Source organism: Hyla sarda, chromosome 4, assembly GCF_029499605.1.
Source record: "Hyla sarda isolate aHylSar1 chromosome 4, aHylSar1.hap1, whole genome shotgun sequence".
Classification (NCBI taxonomy): domain Eukaryota; kingdom Metazoa; phylum Chordata; class Amphibia; order Anura; family Hylidae; genus Hyla; species Hyla sarda.
Genome location: NC_079192.1, coordinates 50690302 through 50714540, shown reverse-complemented (window position 1 = coordinate 50714540; position 24239 = coordinate 50690302). Strand labels below are relative to the sequence as shown.

Here is a 24239-nt window from a genome sequence, read left to right as displayed (position 1 = left end):
AAAACTTTACCTACTCACACGTCATTGGCTGGCCTACGTAACGCCCCCTAACAACCGAGTCCCCTCCCCTTACCAACGGACTTCCTGCTCCTCCCGTGATGTCACGGGTGATCGTGACGCCACAACGCGGAAGTCGCCGAAGTTTCGTTCGGTGGGGGGACCGTAGTTCAGTGACGGTGGTGGGGAGAGGACGAAGATGGCGCCGTCCGGCCTGAAAGCGGTGGTCGGAGAGAGTAAGTGTCGGCTGTGGTGTGTACTGTGCTTGGTAGTTAGTTTGTCAGTGTGACGTCATGTGACCATGGCGCATTTTGACGTCATGAGTCAGGTCTTCTCTGGTCTTTTACATTGATCTGCTGTGTCTTAGTTTTATGATGTGTTTTGTCCTATTATTCTGTATTGTTCTCCAGAGCTGCATTCATAATTCTTCTGCTTATTATAGGAAACAGCCAGAAAACTTATTAGAGATGAGCGAACTTACAGTAAATTCCATTCGACACGAACTTCTCGGCTCGGCAGTCGATGCCTTTTCCTGCATAAATTAGTTCAGCTTTCCGGTGCTCCGGTGGGCTGGAAAAGGTGGATACAGTCCTAGGAGACTCTTTCCTAGGACTGTATCCACCTTTTCCAGCCCACCGGAGCACCTGAAAGCTGAACTAATTTACGCAGGATAAGTCATCAACTGCCGAGCCGAGAAGTTCGTGACGAATCGAATTTACTGTAAGTTCGCTCATCTCTACTTGTTATCATAGGGAAACATTATAAAGGGGGCAGTAAGGAGGAGCATTGGTGGACTCTGTCCGATCACATGGTTGGTGACTATTTAAAGTATAACTCTGATGTCACTGATCCCAAAAATGGTGATGTCAGATGGTTCGGGTCTGACCAGTAAGATCCCCACTACTGCCTTAGGCCGCATTCACACCACGTTTTTGCAATACAGTTCCCGTATCAGTTTTTTTTAAATGAAAAACTGATTCCTCAAAACCTGACTAAACTGTATCAAAACGTGTGTACAAATTTCAACCCATATACAGTTAAAAACCGTATACGGTTTTAAAAATGATGTCCGGTTGCATCCGTTTTTTTTTTTTTAAAGGAAAAAACTTATACGTTTTTAACTTTTCACTCCATTTTGAATAAAGTTTCACTTGTTTGATTGAAATTCCAAGAAAAAAAAACCTGTGCAAAGTCAAAAACCGTACGGTGAAAACCAGATGGAACCGTACACGCATACAGTTCTGTACGGTTCCCATTGACTCCCAAAAAAAAAAACGTATACGGTTTTTCACCCGCACCAAAAACCGTGGTAGACTACGGTTTTGGGTACGGGAAAAAAAACTGACAAAACCGTACAGGATGCAAAACGGACACAACCTGATGCATCTTTTGGCATAGGGTTTACAATGGAGAGTCAATGGATACGGTTTTCAATACGGTTCCGTACGGTTTTCACGTTGAATACGTATACGGGAACTGTATTGCAAAAACGTGGTGTGAATGCAGCCTTATTCAGACTGTTGTGATGTTGTGGGGTGCTGGTCAATCTTCCATTGATATACAATGGTCCCTCAAGTTACAATATTAATCGGTTCCAGGACGACCATTGTATGTTGAAACCATTGTATGTTGAGACCAGAACTCTATGCAAACCTGGTAATTGGTTCTGAAGCCACCAAAATGTCATCCAAAAATAGGAAAAAGTGAGGATTAAAGAAAAATAAGTAGAGAACTAATATAGATAAAGCAAATCCTTCCATATAAAAGTAATAAAGATCTGCTGGGAGCTGTAATCACTGTCTATGTCAGTGTTTCCCAACCAGGGTGCCTCCAGCTGTTGCAAAACTACAACTCCCAGCATGCCCGGACAGCCGTTGGCTGTCCGGGCATGCTGGGAGTTGTAGTTTTGCAACAGCTGGAGGCACCCTGGTTGGGAAACAATGGTTTATGTAGAGGACAGGAGCTTCTTCAGGGTCCTATACAGTACACACAGTGTCCCAAATGGAGCCGCCCTTACTTGGTGCCCAAAGGAGCAGCTAACCCTGGCACAGGTAAGGAGTAGTACCTGTAGTTCCTCCCTGTACTGTAGGGGGCGCTACCAGACACCAGTCAGTGCATACACTTCAGTAATAGAGGTGATTTACCAGTAAAATGCCCATTCTGATTGGTCAGTTCCTCCAGTTGGGACACATGTCACAGATCTGGACTGTCTGTACATTGTATGTTGAGTCTGGTTTCAAGTTACAATGGTCCAGAAAAGACCATTGTAAGTTGAAACTATTGTATGTTGAGGCCATTGTAAGTTGAGGGATCACTGTATATCTCACCTATCCAGCGGTTAGATGCTATGATTTAGGCTGGAATACCCCATAAAGGACACAGCCCCTATTCCTCAGCTGTTCTGAACAGCGGTCGCTGCTCTATAGCCTTCACTGCAGCTGGGTTTTCCCTCTAAGGCTACGTTCACACTGCAGAATTCCGCGCATACCGTCCATGTGAATATCTGTATAATTGGTAATTATGCCACCGGGGATGGGGGGAGGCAACGGGGCAGCGGCGCCGGCAATGGGTGCCGCTGCCCCTTCTCTCCCCCTGGCTGTCGGCGCCGCTTGTCTCCCCCTGGCTGTCGGCGCCGCTTGTCTCCCCCTGGCTATCGGCGCCGGCAATGGGGCGCCGGCACCGATAGTCAGGGGGACAGAACGGGCAGCGGCGCCGATAGCCAGGGGGAAAGAAGGGCCGGCAGCAGGGCTCTAGACCCCAGGAAAGGCAGGGGGAGAGAAGCGGGCAGCGATGGCCTCTCTTCCCTGCTTTTCCTGGGGGTGTATCGGCGTATAACACGCACATAGACTTTAGGCTAAAAATTTTAGCCTTAAAAGTGCGTGTTATACGCCGATAAATACGGTAATGTGTGTGTGTGTGTATATATATATATATATATATATATATATATGGTCAGACCATCAATACATGAGAAATGGACATGTGGAAATGTAACTGTACACATCAATATGCATAAATGATCAGTCTGACCATAGAAATACTGCACAGATTAGACCGGTAAGAAATAAAACACATAACATACCAAACATATCATGTACGTATACAAAGAGCAAACGCCTCGGTCTGCCCTGACCCCCAATAGCATAGCACAGAACCACAAAATAGAAAGCACGTGTCCAAGCAGCCTGGGGAACATATCAAAGAAAAATCAAAACATAAGATGGGAAGGGATCGCATATTAGGGATCGACCAATTATCGGTTTGGCTGATATTATCGGCCGATATTCATGATTTTGGACGTTATCGGTATCAGCAATTACCTTGCCGATAATCGGATAATGCACCGCCCCGGCCAGAGACCGCTGCTGCCCCATTGCCTCCCCCCATCCCCAGTTTTATAATTACCTGTTCCCGGGGTCCGCGCTACTTCTGGCTCCTGCGGCGTCCTGCGTTACGCTGTGCGCGGCACAATGACGGGTGACGTCACCGTCAGTGCGCATAGTGACAGCTCAGGATGCCGCCAGAGCCAAAAGTAGCGCGGACCCCGGGAACAGGTAATTATAAAACTGGGGATGGGGGAGGCAATGGGGCAGTGGCGGTGGTCTCTGGCCCCGCAAAAGCCGCTGCAGTTCATTTATTTAAAGCGCCTGCCTTAAATCATTGATCTGCAGCCCCTTCTTCGGGGGGGGGGGGGGGGGGGGGGGTGGAAGAAATAGCCGATAACTTATACCGGAATATCGGTATAAGTTATCGGCCTGAAAAGCCACAGATTATCGGTATCGGCCCTAAAAAATCGATATCGGTCGATCCCTATCACATATCATACATAAATCATGGGGGACAGGTACTTATGGAATCCAGGAGCGCAGGCTCCAGACCTCAGCAGGTGTACATTGAGTAAGAGGGGAAGAACACCAGTCACCCCACACTCTATAGATTTTATCCAGACACTTCCTATTCTTGTAAACAATTTGCATGAACGGGAGAGTTATGTTGATCAGCTTCTTCCATTTAGAACATGTCAGGGGTCTGGGATCCATCTAACGAAGAGCCACAATCTTGCGAGCCAAGAAGAGAGATTCCCTGAGTAGCATATGAACATGATGGGGCCGCACCTCCTCATCCAGGACACCAAATAAGCAAAGGAGAGGGTCATGGGGGCGGAGGGTGTAGGCTGTACAAAAGTGGCTGCAGGACTTCCGTCCAAGACTGTACAATATAGGCACAGTCCCACATAAGATGCCAAAAGTCCGCACTAGGCGCATGACAAGCCATGAGTCAGAACGACCCATGGCTAACAGTCTAACCGGGGTAATGTAACTATAATGAAAAAGATACAGTAGAATCACTTTATTGTTGGCCGCTGGAGAAACCATGGTGTGTGATGCCTGAACCACCTCCTACTGCTCAGCAACATCTCAGGTACATGGTCCCGCCAGCACCGTTCAGGTGGTAAAGGTTTTTGGGCAATTTTGGCCTGGATGAGGTATGTGTACAAAACAGAAATCAACCCTCTAGGACCTTGGGATTTCAAAACCCTATCAGGGGTAGTCTGAGATTGGGGGTCTCCCCGTAGGAAACTGCTCTTGAAGAGCATGTCACAGCTGTAGCCATTTATAGAATTAATTCCTATGTACATTATAAGATTCTTGCATTTGAGTGAAGGACATCAAAACTCCATCAATATATATATCAGATAACAAAAGGACACCCATCTCTCCAAAAGCGGGAGTCCTGAGACCCCAGCAACTGAGGCAGATGAGGGTTATGCCACAGCAGGAGATCAGACGGGCACATCAGTTCAGGCATCAGGGATCGACCGATATAGATTTATTTTTTTTGAGCCGATACCGATAACCTGTGAACTTTCAGGCCGATAGCCGATAACTTATACCAATATTCCCCCATTGTAGCCATCAGCCCCCCTCCCTTATAGACAGTAGCCCCCCCCCCCTCCTCTTGTAGACAGCTCACCTGCGGCTGTCCTCGGGTGTTGCCGCTCTACTGTACCGTTCTCCCGATCGCATCATGGCGTCCTATGGAGGAGCATGTGACCTACACGCTTCCTCCGTAGCGTTACGCTGGGCGCAGGGGAGGAGGAGTGACGTGTGTGTGTGTCACATGCTCCTCCATAGGACGACATGATGCGATCGGGAGAACGGGACAGCGGAGCCGCACAGCAGCAGGTATTGGTTGAGCGGGGAGTGGGGCCGCACAGCAGCAGGTATCGGGTGAGCAGGGAGTGGGGCCGCCCAGGACATGGTATCGGGGGCGCACACGCTGGACCCATTATAGGCAAGGTTAGATGCTGATACCGATAACTTAACAAATTGTGAATATTTGTTCACAATAGGCATGTACCCCTTTAGCTGCCTTCCAAACTTGTATAGCGACCTTATGAAGCGGAAGAAGATCACCCCCCCCCCCCATTGGGGACCCCTCCAGGTGAGGATGTGGCAGTACGATGTTAGCAAGCCTTGCTAGAGTCTGTTCAGGACTTGGCAAGTGGTCAGATAGTACCCAACAGCGAAGGTAGCGGAGTTGTCTGGCCAGATAATAGAAATGAATGTGAGGGAGCGCAGCACCCGCCCACAATTCAGGGCGTTATAGAACCAAAAGGGCCACTCTATGTCTATTCTGTCCCCAGATGAACACAGCAGGGACTGGGCATGCAGAATTCTCCAGACAGTAAAGGCATCTTGGAAGGATAATCGGTTTAATCAAATTTTATATGGCTCACCAAAACCAAGGGAAGAGAACCCCAAATCTTAAATTCAGCACGGACATAAGGGAGTAGGGGAAGAATGTTAGACTGCAAATCCATGGAAGGGTCTCTATTGGCATAGATACAAAGATATTTAAAGGATTGGACAACCGGCAGGCTACATACCACCAAAGACCACGCTTCCTCCAGCAGAGGCATAAATGCAGATTTCGTCCAATTAATGCACAGGCCAGAGAAAACCCGAACCGGTCCATCAAACACATAACATAAGGTAAAACCGTCTTAGGCCGGGACATAAATAGGACCATGTCATCGGCTTACAATCCAATTCGCTCATCTTCACCTCCAATATTCATACTGACATAAACAGGGTCCTGTCGGATGGCGAGCGACAGGGGCTCCACCGCAAACAGAAGCGGCGACAGCGGGCACCCCTGTTGAGCCCCCTCCCTAGGGAAAATGGAAGTGAACAGACACCATTAACCAGGACCTAAGCCATTGGAGATTTATACAGGAAAGAGATCCATTTCTGGAATACTGGGCCGAAGCCAGCGCCACCAAAACCCAGTAAACCCCTCAGCACAGTACCCGCCTAGACGGCAACCTGCACTTGTCTGATGTTACCTGTGGTGGATTGGTCAGGATGGATATTGGTAAGAATGACTTGATTTAACCTGTTGGCCAATACTTTGGTGAGAATTTTATAGTCAAGGTTCAGTAGGGATATGGGTGAATAAGACCCACACTCCATGGGATCAGAGAGGTTCTTAATGAAAACCTGATCCAGAGTGCTCTGGGCCTCAAACTGGGGTGAAGGTTCAACTTCTAACAAGACAATGGGGGAGATTCATCAAGATCTGTTGACCAGTAGCCCATAGCAACGAATCAGATCACTTCTTTTATTTTTCACAGTCCTTTTCAAAAATGAAAGAAGCGATCTGATTGGTTTCAATGGTCAACTCAGCAACTTTTCCTCTGGACAGGTTTTGATAAATCTCCCCATATAACCCTAAGCCATAGGAGCAGCTTAGGGACAACTCTGTGCATGTCCTTGAGTGGCCCAGACAGAGCCCTGATTTGAAACCTAATGGGACATCTCTGGAGAGACCTGAAAATGTCTTCCACCAACTGTCCCATCCAGCCTGACAGAGCATGTGAGGATCTCAGAGAAGAATGGCAGAAAATCCCCAAATCCAGATGTGTAACCTCATCCCCGAGAAGACTGGAGGCTGTAATCTCTGGGGCTTCACCCACGTACGGAGTAAAGGGACTGAATACTTATGTCATTGCAAGATTTAAGTTTTTTCCTTTTTAATAAATTAGCAAAGATTTCTAACATTCTGTACGAAACATACATTTTTTTTACTTAAAGCGCAACTGTCATGAACTGTGGCTGCTATAACCTGCACACAGCCTTTGTACTGTGTGCAGATGGTGTGTACAGCAATGTTTTTACCAAATTTTTGCAGGCATTTATGACCCCAAACAAAGCTTTTGATCACAGCCACTGACAGTCGGATAGGCATGGCGCGAGGTACGCGATGCCCCGTCGCCGCCACGCCACCCACTGTATGTAAGCGCTGGGACCGTTGTGATTGACACACGTCCCAGCGAATGCGCTCTTCAGCTCATCTAACCTGCGCGCCGCCTCGTTTTATCCAGGCAATCGCTCGCTCCCGCCGCCGTCTGCCTCCCCAGTGCGCCTGCGCAGTGCTAGATGCAGAGAACGCGCTTCCTCTCTGCCCCTAGTATCAAGAACTGAAGGGAGCATGCGTTTGGACCTGTGTGTCAATCACACAGCGGTCCCAGCTAGGGCAGGGGGCGGTATGACCAAAAATGTGTATCACGGTATTTTTGTACATTATGGCGGTTCCACGGTATTTAACTGTGGGCTCAGCCTATCATCGGTGATGGGCTGAAGGCTCTGTGACATTCCCGTCCCCATGACCGCAGCAAGAACAGCTGAGAACAGTGAGGCTGGTTCCTTAGCAACGGGGGAACGGAGGACGAAGGTAAGTTAAAGTTTGTTTTTTAATATTTGCAGCCCGGGCACAGGAATACAAAGTACAGCGCTGCGGCTGATAATTAATTCGAGTGGGGGAGGGGCCCAACCGGTATTGCGGTATGGAGCAAAATTCATACCGTGCAGGAAAAAAATGTCGGTATTCGGTATGAACCGGTATACTGCCCAGCCCTAGTCCCAGCGCTGACATACAGGCGGCGGGGCATCGCGTACCTCGCGCCACGCCTATCCGACTCTCAATGGCTGTGATCAAAAGCATTTTTTGGGGTCATCAAGGCCTGCAAAAATGAGGTAAAAACATTGCTGTACACACTATCAGTACAAAGGCTGTGTGCAGGGTATTGCACCCAGATTTCATGACAGTTACGCTTTAATTTATCACAAACATAACGCGACAAGGAAAAAAGTGAAGGTCTGAAGACTTTCGGAATGCACTGTAGAAGGGTAAAACCCAAATTAATGACATTTCCACTGCTCATTTCTAAACGGCAGTGTTTGCCAACCAGGGTGCCTCCAGCTGTGGCCAAACTACAATTCCCAGCATGCCCGGACAGCTGTCCGGGCATGCTGGGAATTGTAGTTTGGCCACAGCTGGAGGCTCCCTGGTTGGCAAACAATGCCGTACGGACATAGAGTGAAGGTTAGCAGACATGTCCTTACAAAAGGGGCAAGTAAAAGTCATTGCTGGATACCACCAGCTGACTGTCCCAGAAATCCTCCTTCCCTCTTATACTGATGGTGTCCATACACGTTCTTCCTCCATAGGGATCAGTCCATACGGCCTCCAGCCCTCGGCTATGTGATGTGTACAGTGGCTGTAGCGCAGGGTGACTCCCATACACTGCTATTTATATGGATAATCTTACAGCTTGTAAATTGTATATGGAGGCTAATTCTGACACCACACTCTGTAAAGCAGAAGTCTATATCTATCGGGGGACGGTCGCATTTATTGCTTGTAAAAGCGTCATTTTTACATAAGCGCATAATAGGAGACTTATTTTCCTCATTGGTAACTTATTGTTTAAAGTGTACCTGTCATTAGCAAAAACGTTTTATATAATGTTATATGTGTATTTGTAATATGCATTGGTTAAAAAATGTCTCTGTGAGGCCATGTTTACACGGCAGAATTTCCGTGCGGAATTCCACAGAAGAATTCTGCAGGGACATTCTGCAGCAGCAGAGTCCTATTGAATTCAATGGATTGCTGCTGCACTGTGCAGAAAGAATAGACATGTCTATTCATTCTGCGGATTCTCCAAGGAAATGCATTGCTGAGACAGCGTATTTCCAAGTAGTCCTAGCGCCAGCTTGTTCTGCTGATGCTCCGCTGTTGATGGAATGTCCGCACAGAAATTTTCCGAGGACAAGCGGGGCTCTGTGCATCGAGGACAAGCGGGGCTCTGTGCATCGAGGACAAGCGGGGCTCTGTGCATCGAGGACAAGCGGGGCTCTGTGCATCGAGGACAAGCGGGGCTCTGCGCATCGAGGACAAGCGGGGCTCTGCGCATCGAGGACAAGCGGGGCTCTGCGCATCGAGGACAAGCGGGGCTCTGCGCATCGAGGACAAGCGGGGCTCTGCGCATCGAGGACAAGCGGGGCTCTGCGCATCGAGGACAAGCGGGGCTCTGTGCATCGAGGACAAGCGGGGCTCTGTGCAGTGAGGACAAGCGGGGCTCTGTGCAGTGGGGGCAAGCGGGGCTCTGTGCAGTGGGGGCAAGCGGGGCTCTGTGCAGTGGGGGCAAGCGGGGCTCTGTGTAGTGGGGGCAAGCGGGGCTCTGTGTAGTGGGGGCAAGCGGGGCTCTGTGCAGTGGGGGCAAGCGGGGCTCTGTGCAGTGGGGGCAAGCGGGCCTCTGTGCAGTGGGGGCAAGCGGGCCTCTGTGCAGTGGGGGCAAGCGGGGCTCTGGGCAGTGGGGACAAGCGGGGCTCTGGGCAGTGGGGACAAGCGGGGCTCTGGGCAGTGGGGACAAGCGGGGCTCTGGGCAGTGGGGACAAGCGGGGCCCTGGGCAGTGAGGCTGCACTGAGGATTTTTTATTTTGTTTTTAGGGTGATCATTAAACAAACAGAAACAGCTATTCTGGTATGTTTTATAATATTAGTTTTTTTAATAGGGCTTTTACTTTGCAGGTTAAATAATGTGATATTTACATAGTTTGAGTCTGTATGGACGCAGTGATACCAATTATATGTAATATTTATGTATGTTTATATAAAAAAAATTGACATAAACAAACCTTTTTGTTTGTTTGTGTGACCATGCTAGCTCTTGACCTCCGTGTAATACACTGCAGTTTTTCAGTGTACAATATAAACGGAAATCCTAATGGTGATGACCGACCCTCTAAGGGTCATTCCGCAAATAGCAGGTGTAACATGCCGGCGCTAGAACCAATCAGAATTGTGTAGACCATAGACAACGCGTTTCTGAGCGCAATCTGCTTAAAGAATGAACATGTTTAGGGAATATCTGAAAGGAATTTTTCTGCCGGATTCGGAGCTTACATTCTGTTGTGTGAACCTGGCCTATCTCCTCAGACGCAGGCGCTATTGACCATGGCCGGCTCTGAGTTATCTCTGGTCCCCCCCCCCTCCATTGTATGTTGCCCCTGTCACCTGCCTCTGGTTGTGTCGTCATTACAGCCGCAAAAATGTTATGGCGGTTCTTAGGAATGGCTTGCCAATGGTGTTGTACGTATATGGGGGGAGATTTATCAAAAACTGTGCAGAGGAAGAATTGCCCAGTTGCCCATAGCAACCAATTGGATTGCTTCTTTCATTTTTCAGAGGTCTCTTTAACCCCTTAAGGACGCAGGGTTTTTCCGTTTTTGCACTTTCATTTTTTCCTCATCACCTTCTAAAAATCACTTTTTGGGGCTTCCATTTCTACGCAGTACTATTTTCAGTAAAAATGACACCTTCTCTTTATTCTGTAGGTCCATACGGTTAAAATGATACCCTACTTATATAGGTTTCATTTTGTCGTATTTAAAAAAAAAAAATCATAACTACATGCAGGAAAATGTATACGTTTAAAATGGTCATCTTCTGACCCCTATAACTTTGGGCTCAGGGCTCATTTTTTGCGCCGTGTTCTGAAGTTGTGAGGGCGCTCGTGATGTCAGCAGAGAGCACTGTGCTCGTGATGTCAGCAGAGAGCTCTGTGTTCCAAAAAGAAAAGAATTTCCACTGTAGTATTCAGCAGCTAATAAGTACTGTAAGGATTAAGATTTTTTAATAGAAGTACCGTATTTATCGGCATATAACACGCACTTTTTAGGCTAAAATTTTTAGCCTAAAGTCTGTGTGTGTTATACGCCGATACACCCCCAGGAAAGGCAGGGGGAGAGAGGCCGTCGCTGCTCGCTTCTCTCCCTCTGCCTTTCCTGGGATCTAGAGCCCTGCTGCCGGCCCTTCTCTCCCCCTGGCTATCGGCGCCACTGACGTCATGCGCCGCGCCGTGCAGCGCATAGCAACGACGTCGGGGACACACGTCGGAGGCCTGCAGCAGCGCGGACCCGACCCAGGTAATTATGCCACCAGGGATGGGGGGGGGGCAGCGGTGCCGGCAATCGGTGCTGCTGCCCCTTCTCTCCCCCTGGCTATCGGCGCCGGCAATGGGGCGCCAGCACCGATAGTCAGGGGGACAGAACGGGCAGCGGCGCCCATAGCTAGGGGGAGAGAAGGGCCGGCAGCAGGGCTCTAGACCCCAGGAAAGGCAGGGGGAGAGAAGCGGGCAGCGACGGCCTCTCTCCCCCTGCCTTTCCTGGGGGTATATCTGGGTATACACGCGCACACACGCACCCTCATTTTACCATGGATATTTGGGTAAAAAACTTTTTTTACCCAAAAATCCTTGGTAAAATGAGGGTGCGTGTTATAGGCCGGTGCGTGGTATACACCGATAAATACGGTAATTTACAAATCTGTTTAACTTTCTGGCACCAGTTGATTTAAAAAAAATAAATAAAAAAGTTTTCCACCGGAGTACTCCTTTTAAGAGGTTAAAAAAAAAAAGAAAGAAGCGATCTGATTGGTAGCTATGGGCAACTTTTCTCTGCACAGGTTTTGATAAATCTCCCCCATAATGCATTGCAGGAAGGGTTTATATGCAATAAGATTGTAAAAACAAAACAGTACTGGCCTCTAAATCCCTCTTTGGGCCACCTACCCCATGCTGGTCATTGTTTTGGTCTACCTAGGAGCAGTACTGCCAGTCTCTGGCCTCAGCAGTCACATGGCGTATATTCTGGCATTACGAGGGTTGCATAGTCATGACTGACCACTGAGCTGTAGGGTCAGATCTACACATCGGAACGTGTCTCTACTTATACCTTAGTCGCCCAGACCTCCCTACGTGTTTCTTCCACCGATTACAGTTGTGTCCTCAGGGGACATAGTCTAGTGGGCTAGTAGTAAGAAAATATAATGTAGAATGTCGCTGCCAGACACCTAAGATGGCAGCTTATCTGCCATCAGGAGAAAAGGCTTGTACACTGAATTTCAGCGTGCCCGATCCTTCTTTTCAACCCCAAACATAGTCACAGAATATATATATCTTCTCATTGGCCCTTAAGTCAGTGTTTCCAAACCAGAGTGCCGCCAGCTGTTGCAAAACTACAACTCCCAGCATGCCCGCACAGCCTTCGGCTGTACGGGCATGCTGGGATTTGTAGTTTTGCAACAGCTGAAGGAACCCTGGTTGGGAAAACACTGCCTTAGTAATACAACTTCAGAGCCACTTGTGTGTCCTGTCTATGAATACAGCAACTTATCTATCAGCAATGCAATCCTCAGGATTTCCTACGTGTTTCTTCCACCGATTACAGTGGTGTCCTCAGGGGACCTAGTCTAGGGGGCTAGTAGTAAGAAAATATAATGTAGACAGAACAAAAGTATATACAGACATAATAAAATGTATATTTAATATAAAGCTGCGTGTCACATAATACAACTATTGTGAGCACACAAATGGGTCCAAGAAGCTGCTGCTAAAGTGAAGCTTTATTCACGCAGTAAATACAGTTCTTTGCATCATGCTCCTAGAACTATCCTATCTCCTATCCCATGCTTTCCATGTCATGTTCCTATAGCCTTCACCTGTTCTGTTAATGTAATCTAGAGGCGTAATCGTCCTCCGTCATTAGAGCGTCAGCTCTTGAGCTCCCAATGTTTATACAGCGTCCTGCTTGGCTCCTGTATATGTGTATGTACATAGAGTGCTAGTTCCTGGACTGCTGTGGTTGGGCTTATACAATCAGTATAATGGGAGGAAAACGGATGTAGGACTGTCAGAGCTGGTCATGTCCGTACACAGCTCCTGAACTCTGCAAACACAAAGCATCCAGGCATGCTTGAAGTTGTAGTCCATACAAGGCAGTAGATGGCCTCTTTCAATGTCTGGTATACATTGGTGGGTACTTAAAGGGGTACTCCGGTGGAAAATATATATTTTTTTAATGAAAGTTAAACAGATTTGTAAATGACTTCTATTAAAAAATCTTTACCCTTTCTGTACTTATTAGCAGCTGTATGCTACAGAGGAAATTCTATTCTTTTTGAATTTCCTTTCTGTCTGACCACAGTGCTCTCTGCTGACACCTCTGTCCATATCAGGAATGGTCCAGAGCAGCTTTGGTTTTCTATGCTGATTTTCTCCTGCTCTGCACAGTTCCTGATGCGGGCATAAGGTGTCAGCAGAGAGCACTGTGGACAAGACAAAAAAGAAATTCAAAAAGAAAAGAATTTCCTCTGTAGTATTCAGCTGCTAAAAAGTACTGGAAGGGTAAAGATTTTTTAATAGAAATAATTTACAAATCTGTTTAACTTTCTGGCCCCAGTTGATTTAAAAAAAAAAAAATGTTTTCCACCGGAGTACCCCTTTAATTAGGCAGTACCAACTTTTGTCCACATAAGCGTCTAAATTCTTCATGCTATGGATTTAGCCCGGTGCCAGGAAGATTTCTTAATAGTTTCTGATAGTCCCTTTAGCGAGACTGAGTTACTAAATGTGAAGGTGCCAGAGCCTGAAGGGGTATTCCAGCAGGTAAAAAAATATAAAATAGAAGTATCAAGTAAAAAGAAAAAAATGATGCAGAAGCGAGAAGCGTATAGCATTGCCTACCTGTCTTCCCCAGTTCTGAAATCACCAGGGGTCTTAGTTCTGTACTTCCTACATGGTTTTCCTCAGCTCTTCATCACCCTGTCTACTTCCCTCACTGAGCACTTCTGCCAGTTCTCTGCCCAGAGCTGTGGCAGAACATATCCCTTCATAGTAGACTATCACTCAATTAGTAAGGTTACAGCACCTGCTGTGTTCATTCCCTGTCTGCTCCTTTGCTTGTAGCTGTATTGTTGAGCACAAGATGGCATGCTGTAGTCATGCCCTGTCTCTTCCTCTGCCTGCAGCATTGTTCAGCACAAAGCAGCATGCTGTATTCATTCCCCGTCAGTTAATTTGCTGGTAGCATTGTTGAGCACAAGGCAGCATGCTGTATTACTTCTCTGTCTATTCCTCTGCTTGTGGCATTGCTCAGCACAATACAGCATGCTGTAAACAAATCATTCTTTCCCAAATGTCCCAATAAACATATGTGTATATGACAGGGAGATAAATGTTGATGTAGGATGTAGGGGCTGGTCTCATGTGGCGACATCACACAGGGGGCGTAACAACATCCAGCCACGCCTCCTGAGACAGCAGAGGATAAGTTGTCTAATGAGAGAGGTAGGAGTCGGGGGGCTGATGAGACAACACCACACTGAAAATAGAAGAACTACAGAACTTCCTGTCAAGGGTGAATTACGCAAAAAAAAACATGCAGAAGCTGGTACAGTTTGTAATTAAATTAATATTAGTACATTATTTATCTTGGGTAGTCTTATTTAAAATTTTTAAAACCAGAATACTCCATTAACTCTAGCCCTGTAAGGACAGCCAGTCAGCTGCATTGGTGTCCATGAGAGTAACCATGGCCATACAGCTATTCTTCCTGTCCTCCCCAGACCTAAGCATTCATGCGTTTCCAGTAAGTCGCTGCCAGACACTTAAGAAGGCAGCTTATCTGCTAACAGGAGAAAAGGCTTGGGCACTGAAATTCAGCATGCCCGATCCTTCTTTTCAACCCCATTAAACATAGTCACAGAATATATCTTCTCATTCATGGCCCTTAGCTCAGTGTTTCCCAACCAGAGTGCCTCCAGCTGTTGCAAAACTACAACTCCCAGCATGCCCGCACAGAATATATCTTCTCATTTATAGCCCTTAGGTCAGTGTTTTCCCAACCAGAGTGCCTCCAGCTGTTGCAAAACTACAACTCCCAGCATGCCCGCACAGAATATATCTTCTCATTTATAGCCCTTAGGTCAGTGTTTTCCCAACCAGAGTGCCTCCAGCTGTTGCAAAACTACAACTCCCAGCATGCCCGCACAGAATATATCTTCTCATTTATAGCCCTTAGGTCAGTGTTTTCCCAACCAGAGTGCCTCCAGCTGTTGCAAAACTACAACTCCCAGCATGCCCGCACAGAATATATCTTCTCATTTATAGCCCTTAGGTCAGTGTTTTCCCAACCAGAGTGCCTACAGCTGTTGCAAAACTACAACTCCCAGCATGCTCGCACAGAATATATCTTCTCATTTATAGCCCTTAGGTCAGTGTTTTCCCAACCAGAGTGCCTACAGCTGTTGCAAAACTACAACTCCCAGCATGCCCGCACAGCCTTTGGCTGTGCGGGCATGCTGGGAGTTGTAGTTTTGCAACAGCTGAAGGCACCCTGGTTGGGAAAACACTGCCTTAGTAATACATTTTCAGAGCTGCTTGTTTGTCCTGTCCATGAATACAACTTATCTGTCAGCAATCCTCTATCACAGGATTTCCTAGCAGTTACACCCGCCCGCTGTCACAGCATCGCGTTTCCGCTTTATTTTTTTTCTCTGCGTTTCCATTAGATGTATTTTTTCCATTCTTGTGTTATTCTGTGTTTTGTTATTTAACCCTCGGATGAGTAGATGTGAAAGCAGCGGCTTAGGATATTACGTTATCGCTCAGCTGGGGGTTACAAGTCACTTACAGTAAAGCTTTATGACGGTTGGAAACTTCTTATCTATCTTATATAATTAAGCGGAAATTATTGCTTTACACTTTTTTTTTTTTCTTTTTTTTGTGTTCTTTCAAGCAGAGTTCTCCTTTTCTACAGTCACGTTAGAGACGCGAGGTTGTGATATCAGCACAGCCTCGGTCTGTGTTTAGTCCTATATTGACCCGGGAGCACAGATCTCTAGCATAACGGCTCGTTCGCGTTTCCGTCAGGCTCCGTTATACGTCGGAATGACGTGAGCTTAATGGAGGAAAATGCCCTATTTGGTTTTTTTTCTGCTAAACTCCGGAAAATTACTGGATCACCAATGGACCCCATTCAAGTCTGATGGATCAGTCTCGACCCGGTGGAGTCGGTTGTGCTCCGACCTGTTTCTGGGGCCTTTCTGCACAAAAAAACCCCCAGAAGGGCACGGAGCACGACGACAATGTTGTGATCGCTATTTATAAGCCGGGGGAAGTGTATGACAGTGCTCCCACTCCCTTGCCGGCTGTAAGGCCCGACCTGTTTGCTGCAAAGACTTGTACAGAGAGAAGGTCAGGTTTGATTGACAGCTAGGGTGTGTTTCTCCATCTTTGTAGGCTTATAACTAGCGTTCTCTGCGGGTCTCACGAGTAGGACCCAGTGCGATCAAAACTTTTGACTTGTCTGGGAAACATGCCAAAAGTTGTTTTGTTTTCATAGTAGCCCTTTAATATGGAGTTTGGCCCTATTGGAGCTATAACACCCCCTCCCCATACACACACACTTTTTTGAGAAGACTTCCTACAGGATTTTGGAGTGGAAAGAGCATTTGTGAGGTCAGGTGCTGATGTTTGGTTCACATTCAGCTTTTCAGAATATCCCGAAGGGATTGGATGGGGTTGAGCTCAGAGCTTTGTGTGGGCAGTAGAGTTCCTCCAAATACAACTCGCCCAACTGGTTCTTTATCAACCTTGTTTTCTGCATTGGGGCTCAATTTTATGACCTATTGTGCTCTGCTCTTTGTCTTCCCTCCCCCTCAGTCATTGGAGTCCCCTCGGGCACTTCATTGGAGCCATGAGACAGATTATTTCTAGACTGTGGATATCTCACGACCCGACATTCGCTTGATGGGTTGATACCCTTAACCACATATTGTGCTGTGAGGAACTTAAAGGAAAACTGTTAGTTGCTCCCCCCGCTCTAACCAGCGGTACTGGCTGGTAGTGAGGGGGACTCTGATCAGTTTGATGTCTACCGTGCCCATATCCGTCCCGCCATTCGGCCGAAATCTTTGATTTTCTGTATACTCTAATTAGGTGCTAACTAGCACAGACGGGGCTACTGGCACTTTGACGTCAGCGCCGCTTGTCTGCAGCACCGCCCAGCTCATCAATATTCCTCCCCTCCCTCCCCCTCTCCCTCTTCATTAGAGCGGGGAGAGTCGGAGGGAGGGGAGGAATATTGATAAGCTGAGTGGCGCTGCGGACGAGCAGCGCTGACGTCTGAGTGCCAGTAATCCCGTCTGTGCCAGTTAGCACCTAATTAGCATATACAGAAAAACAAAGATTTTGGCTGCACGGCAGGACGGATCCGGGCATGGTAGGCATCAAACTGATCAGTGTCCCGCGCATCAGCCAGTACTGCTGATTAGTGCGGGGGGAGCAAGCTGACTTTGGGGCTTATAATCTGAATTACCTATTAGTATGTTTTGGCTCGTGGGAGAAAACTGGGGTACCTGGAGGAAACCGAATGAAATACTGGGAGAACATACAATGTCCTTTGCAGATAGACCTTAGCGGTGCAATGAAACCGTGCGAACCATTGTTGGGTTCCCTTCCCTATTTTTCTGTAGTTGTTTGTGTTGGGTATCAGGACAATCTTGTCCGACAATGGCTGCGGCTGTCCCAGTAGGTTGTCAGGCTCCTTCAATCTCCTTTTTCTTTTAACTGTTATTTTATATATTAACTAGATTTTCTGCAAGATAGATCTTCTCGTTATAGATATATTTATTTATAAACAATTTTCTTACCACAAACATTGGTATATGAGTAGGATTTGTTGTCAATGTCCCACTGGTGAGGGTTCAGCAGCCTTGTCTTTATCTGACAAAAACACTGCCGCGCCACTGGTGATCAGATGTTGCGCTGAGACCATCTTCCATATAACGTATTATTAGCCTATAGACAGATTTTGTCAACCATATATTATCCTGGATTTAATATATTCTTGTCCCACCACTCACTGTTCTTATACGTTGTCCTGTTCTCTGCAGAAATCCTGAACGGGGTTATCGCCACTGTGAAGAAGGATGGAGAATGGAAGGTAAGAGTCTGGGATGAGGGGGATCACTTATCTTCAGTAGTCTCATGCATAGTGAAGGGAACTGTGCCTGAGCATGTGTGCTGCTGTTCTGTTAATTCAAGGAGCAAGTGACTCCCGTTTTTGCGATAGGTGGGGGTCCCAGCCCTCAGATCCCCACCAATCAGCTGGTTATGCCCTATGCTGTGGATAGATGTGTACCTTTAATGTTGGGATCACCCCTTAAAGGGGTATTCCACTGCCCCAGGATTCGGAACATTTTATTCCAAAAGCGGGCTGGGGGGGGGGTCGTGACATCACGGCCACGTCCCTCGTGACGTCACGCCGCTTCCCCTCAATGCAAGTCTATGGGAGGGGATATGGTGTGACATCACGAGGGGCATAGGCGCAATGTCACAACAGCCCGCACCCAGCGTTCTGGAACAAAATGTTTCCAATCCTGGGGCAATGGTGTACCCCTTTAAGGAAGTATGGGGAGGTCTTGGAACTCGAGCCCAGTTGCTACAGGTGGCACCTGGTTGCTTTCAGCAGATGAGGGCCGCCTCCAATAGCCAACACGATCTTCGATGCTGGCTGTTTTAAGTGTTTAGATGCCGCGGTCAAAGCTTACATCAGCATATAAACAGTACTACAGCACATCATTGGTGTTCAGTGGATCAGATGAGCTCCCTTCAATGTGATCACAGGGAGCCGATCCATTTTCATGGCCTTAGTTCTTCTAAAAGCTTTGGTGTCTGCCATGACAGACATGCTTGTCCTAGCAGATTACAGGTAAATCAATTGTTCATTGCTTTGAATAAGCAAATTAATTGTTACCTATAGAATTTTTTAAATATATATATATATTTGTTTAAATCCCACATAATAATAAATTAAATCCCACCCCCTCCCCTTTCCCATTTTTTTGTAATAAAAACATTGTAAACCAAAAAAATATAACTATTTGTTATCGCCATGTGTGGAATTATCTAAACTATTTAAAATATTATGTTATCTAAATTCTATTTGATAAAGCATATGGCATAAATGTAAAATAAAAGGTCCAGAATTGCGTTATTTGGTCATGGCATATCCCACAAACAATGGAATCAAAAAGTTTGGCCTAGATTAAAATAGTAGCAAGGAAGACTACTGATTTCCCAGGCGGAAAAGTAAAAAGGTAAAACCAGGGAACCGGGAAGGAGATCTCAGGGGGCCCCACAAAAAAAGCCCTCTTTTGGCTCCGTAATTAAATTGTTACAGTGGTCCCTCAACATATGATATTAATTGGTTCCAGGAGAACCATCATATGTTGAAACCATCATATGTCGAGTACATATGTCTATGTAAAAAATGGTAACCATTGTATGTTGAATACATATCTCTATGGGAAACTGCTAATTGGTTCTGGGATGACCATTGTATGTGGAGTGTATGGGGAGTGTTTAACAAACCAGGGTGCCTCCAGCTGTTGCACAACTACAACTCCCAGCATGCATGTACAGCCATTGACTGTCTGGGCATGCTGGGAGTTATAGTTTTGCAACAGCTGGAGGCACACTGATAGGGAAACATTGATGTATGGGGTGTATAGTGTGTATATGTATTGTATGTGATGTGTGACATCGGATACATTACTGTACAGTTCTTTAAATACCTTCAGGGGGGGGGACAGAATGTCCTCCATTACGATCCTGCCGACTACAGCTCCATAGGAAAGGAAGGGGAGGGCAGCCAGCAGCTCATTGGATGCCTGCAGCAAGATGCTGCAGGCTATTGGCTATGGCTGCACTGGGGGGGCGGGGCTTACACAGAGCTCACAGTGGAAGCCTGCGTGAGTTAGCAGGACAGCATGTGAGTAACAGAAGGCAGAACGGGACACACGGGGACATTAAACAACTATCTGTCAGTTGCTGAAGTTGTCAGCGCTGTCAGCTGTTTGTACGATGGCCCCGACACACAGCAGCATCATATGTCGAGGCTGCCTTCAACATACTATGGGCTCTGAGAGGCCATCATATGTTGAAATGATCATATGTCGGGGCCATTGTAAGTCGGGGGGTCACTGTAATTAAATTAAATGTAATTAAGTTAAATTGATTTAATTTATGAAAATTCTCTGAGTAGTTATAGCTCATCTTCTCTGCCCGCAATATCATTTGTTCCTTTCTTTCCAATAGGGAAACGCTAAAGTTTTTCCCAAGTCCTGGACCACGAACCTTGAAATGCTTTTTTCTTTTTTCTGTCCTTTACTATTGCTTACTGGTGGATTATTCTTGGTGTTAGTGTTCAGTAGAGCTGTATGAGTGATGACGACCATTTTCTTCCTCTCCAGGTCCTCATCATCGATCACACCAGTATGCGCATCCTTTCCTCCTGCTGTAAAATGTCAGACATATTGGATGGAGGCATCACCAGTAAGTCCATGTCTGTGGTATGAATGTGGTGTATACAACCCTGGAAACCAGACTTAGTATAGCAGCGGTCTCTATAATTCATAGCATTGCCTGATAGCTGAAGGCAGGGTCTAGAAACAGGGGAAGACATTGATCAGCCACAATTTTAAAACCACCAGGAGAAGTAAATAACATTAATTCTCATGACAAAGGTCAAAGGTTATCCGGCCAAAGACATCTGATGTCTGATTGCGGGGGCCCCCTGCTGGGACCCGCAGCGATCTCTCTGCAGCGCTCCGCATTCTATGAAACAAAGAGCTTTCCAAGACTGGAGACGCAGCCCCACATAGAATGCTGGTGCTGCTCTTTGGCCAGATATCCCCTTTAAGGATGAGATATATTAGGCAGCATAATTTGTATGTGTCTAGCATGCATATTTCTCCCAAACTTCTTCTTTATGTTGCTCACATGGTTTATCATTCTTTGCTCTGGAGGTGGCGTGTCCTCACTTTGCATGACTCGTCTTCCTCCCTGAGTCTGCTGTGCTGTGCTGGGTCTCTTCATCCAATCACTGCAGGCTGCTCTGTAACCCCCTCCTCTCTGTTTTCATGCTGCAATCTGATAGGACAGGAGCAAGCACAGAGGAGTGATAGTCCCGCCCTCACTTCCTTGAACTTGTCCCTGCCTGTGCTGCAGCCGCACAGGGTCATCTTCTGGATGCTGTGGCGTCTATCTACAGGATAGGTCAGGGGTCCTCAAACTTTTTAAACGGGGGGCCAGTTCACGGTCCCTCAGACCTTTGGAGGGCCGGACTATAGATAACAAAACATGAATAAATTCCTATGCACACTTATATATCTTATTAGTGGACTACCACTTTAAGTACGCAGCACAGTTTCCCCCCACATTAGGTTGGCAGTATAGATCCCCCCACATTAGGTTGTAGTTCCCACACATTAGGGTTGGCAGTACAGTTCCCCCACATTAGGTGCAGTACAGTTCCCCCACATTAGGTGCAGTACAGTTCCCCCACATTAGGTGCAGTACAGTTCCCCCACATTAGGTGCAGTACAGTTCCCCCACATTAGGTGCAGTACAGTTCCCCCACATTAGGTGCAGTACAGTTCCCCCACATTAGGTGCAGTATAATGTTCCCCCACATTAGGTGCAGTATAATGTTCCCCCACATTAGGTGCAGTATAATGTTCCCCCACATTAGGTGCAGTATAATGTTCCCCCACAGACATTCAGCCTCCAGCCATACACTGTATGGCTGAAGGCTTTATGCCTGTGTTCTGCCCCACTTCAGAGCTCCGAGCACCGCTCCTCCGGTCCGGACATAGCAGTAAGTGCCAATACCGAAGGAGCGGTGATCGAAGCACCGAAGCTGACGTGCCGCTGGTAACACTTACCTAGCTGGCCAGCGCACGTCCTCATCGCTGCCCCGCTCCTCCGCGCTCCGTTGCTATGGGCGCACGCACGGCGTCAGTGACGTCCCTGTGTGCACCACCTTCCCGGTGGCCCCTGCGTTTTTAAAGTAAACACGGGGTCTCCGAGAGCGCATCCCTGTTTCCCGAAAACATCTTTCGGGACACAGGGATGTCCCAGGCAGCCGCGGGCCAGATAAATGTCCTCGGCGGGCCGCATGTGGCCCGCGGGCCGTAGTTTGAGGACCCCTGGGATAGGTGATAAGTGTAGGAGGCGTGCAGGCCACAGGGTGACATCTCGGCCGACACGCCTCATCCATGTATCTCTATGGGAGAGGCGGGGAGGCAGCGTTCATCCACCCTGCCTCTCCCATAGAACTGTATGGGGAGGGGGCGTACTGTCTAACTCAGAGCGGTCGACGCTAAGCGCATTACCCACTCACATAATGGGGCCCCCCCCCCCCGCGATCAGACACTTATCTCTTTTCATGTGGATAGGGGATAAGTTGTCTTTTGCTGCAGATGTCCTTTAATGTTTTTTAAGGATTTAGTGAAGGCATCTTGGGGTATCTGCACCAAGATTTTAGCAGATCCTTTAAATGGCACTGTCAGATTGAAACACTTTATATTAAGTGTTTCAATCTGACAGTGCCATTTAAAGGATCTGCTAAAATCTTGGTGCAGATGCCTTCACTGGTCCTTACCTCGATGGGTCAGAGTTGTTATGCGGTACCTACACAATATTTACATTTGGTTTCAATGTTTTGGCTGGTCAGTGTATATCACCAATTTTAGATGTCAATGTAACAAAACCTCTCCTGCCTATCCTACAACATATGAAGATATGCTGTCCTCCTCGGGAAATTGCTGAAGACTAGTAGCCATATTCTTTGCAGAGCATTGGTCACTGCATGGGGGTAGCACAGAGGATTACTGGGGGTTTGGATAAGAGCTGTTAATTATTATTATTTTAATTTATTTTAAGTCGTCGAAGACGTCAACAAAAGGCGAGAACCGATTCCCAGCCTGGAAGCCATTTACTTCCTCACTCCCAGTGAAAAGGTAAATAAGTCGTCATATCATCTGCTGCCATTTTGTTTCTTCATATCACATTTATTTTATTTGCTTATATTGTGCTAACAAATTCTTTGTACAGATGTCGTCATAACTTGCGTCGGTCTATGTCCCCACTGGGACTCCCTATCAGAATTCCAAATAAACTGGTCAGCAAGTGTTTTGGAGTATGGGGAGAAACGATAGTTGTGAGAACCATATATATATATATATGTGTGTGTGTATATATATATATATATATATATATATATATATTATAGAGAGAGAGAGAAAACTGGGTAGAGCAGCACCTCAATGAAAATAGGAAAAATAGTAGGGGTGCGCGTCAGCCGCTGGGACCCTGGTCCTGGGTCCAAATTCACAGCATAGAACAAAAGGGATGACCGCAGCACTCCATGAATTAAAAAAGAAAATTGTCTTTATTCCATGAACAAAACTTGGTGCGACGTTTCGGTGTCCTCACAACACCATTCTCAAGCAAACAATAGTGATCATTACAGGGTATATATAGGGTAAAACATGTTAAAATCAATTACAAACAATTTAAAAAGTGCATACAAAATTTTATACAAAAAACTGTGTTAAAGTGCGCATAGTGCATATATTATATATAATAAGGGATGTAATACATATCATCCGAGTGTTGGTGCACAGTTAATATCAAATCCACATATGGATCACATAGAGAATGGTGATATTACATACATACAATCAATAACTCAGTATAATTAAATAACAAGGCGGTGGGTCTGTGGTGTAACTCACTGGGGGGGGGGGGGACGATCTCCATGTGTAGCGCAATGGCGCCGAACGCCAAACGTATTCTGTGCATTGCAATGTTGTTGGACCAATCGCATTTGTCGAAACCACATCATGTGACTTCTGACATCACCCCTGATGACGTCGGCCGGCTCCGTCTCTTGGCGCAAGCGCACCAGCGATCCGGGCTGTTCCGGCAGCCATCTTACTTGTGGGCAATGGTAATCTTCTGTATTGTGTCCCCGGTTGTCGTGGTGATGGACGCCACTCCTCCCGGCTGAGCCTGTGCAATTCAGCTCAGCCTACATCAGCGGCAAATCAGCACCACGGCCTCCGGTTTCCATTAAATAAGTCTGAAAATTCAGAAAAAAGAAAACTAAGAGATATAAAATGAAAGTAAAATTTTACTTTCATTTTATTTCTCTTAGTTTTCTTTTTTCTGGGAGCTGTAGTTTTGCAACAGCTGGAAGCACCCT

General features: G+C 46.8%; 1 protein-coding gene across 1 annotated transcript in view; it reads left to right on the top strand.

Annotated features, from left to right (window-relative positions):
* Positions 1 to 24239, top strand: part of STXBP2 (syntaxin binding protein 2) — a 75533-nt gene continuing 51294 nt past the window's right edge. Inside the window, exons 1-4 of the mRNA XM_056570871.1 lie at positions 1 to 233; positions 18082 to 18131; positions 20443 to 20524; positions 22916 to 22992. Of these exons, the coding sequence (XP_056426846.1) occupies positions 197 to 233; positions 18082 to 18131; positions 20443 to 20524; positions 22916 to 22992 (246 nt within the window). The 5' untranslated portion in view covers positions 1 to 196. The remainder of the gene's footprint in view (positions 234 to 18081; positions 18132 to 20442; positions 20525 to 22915; positions 22993 to 24239) is intronic.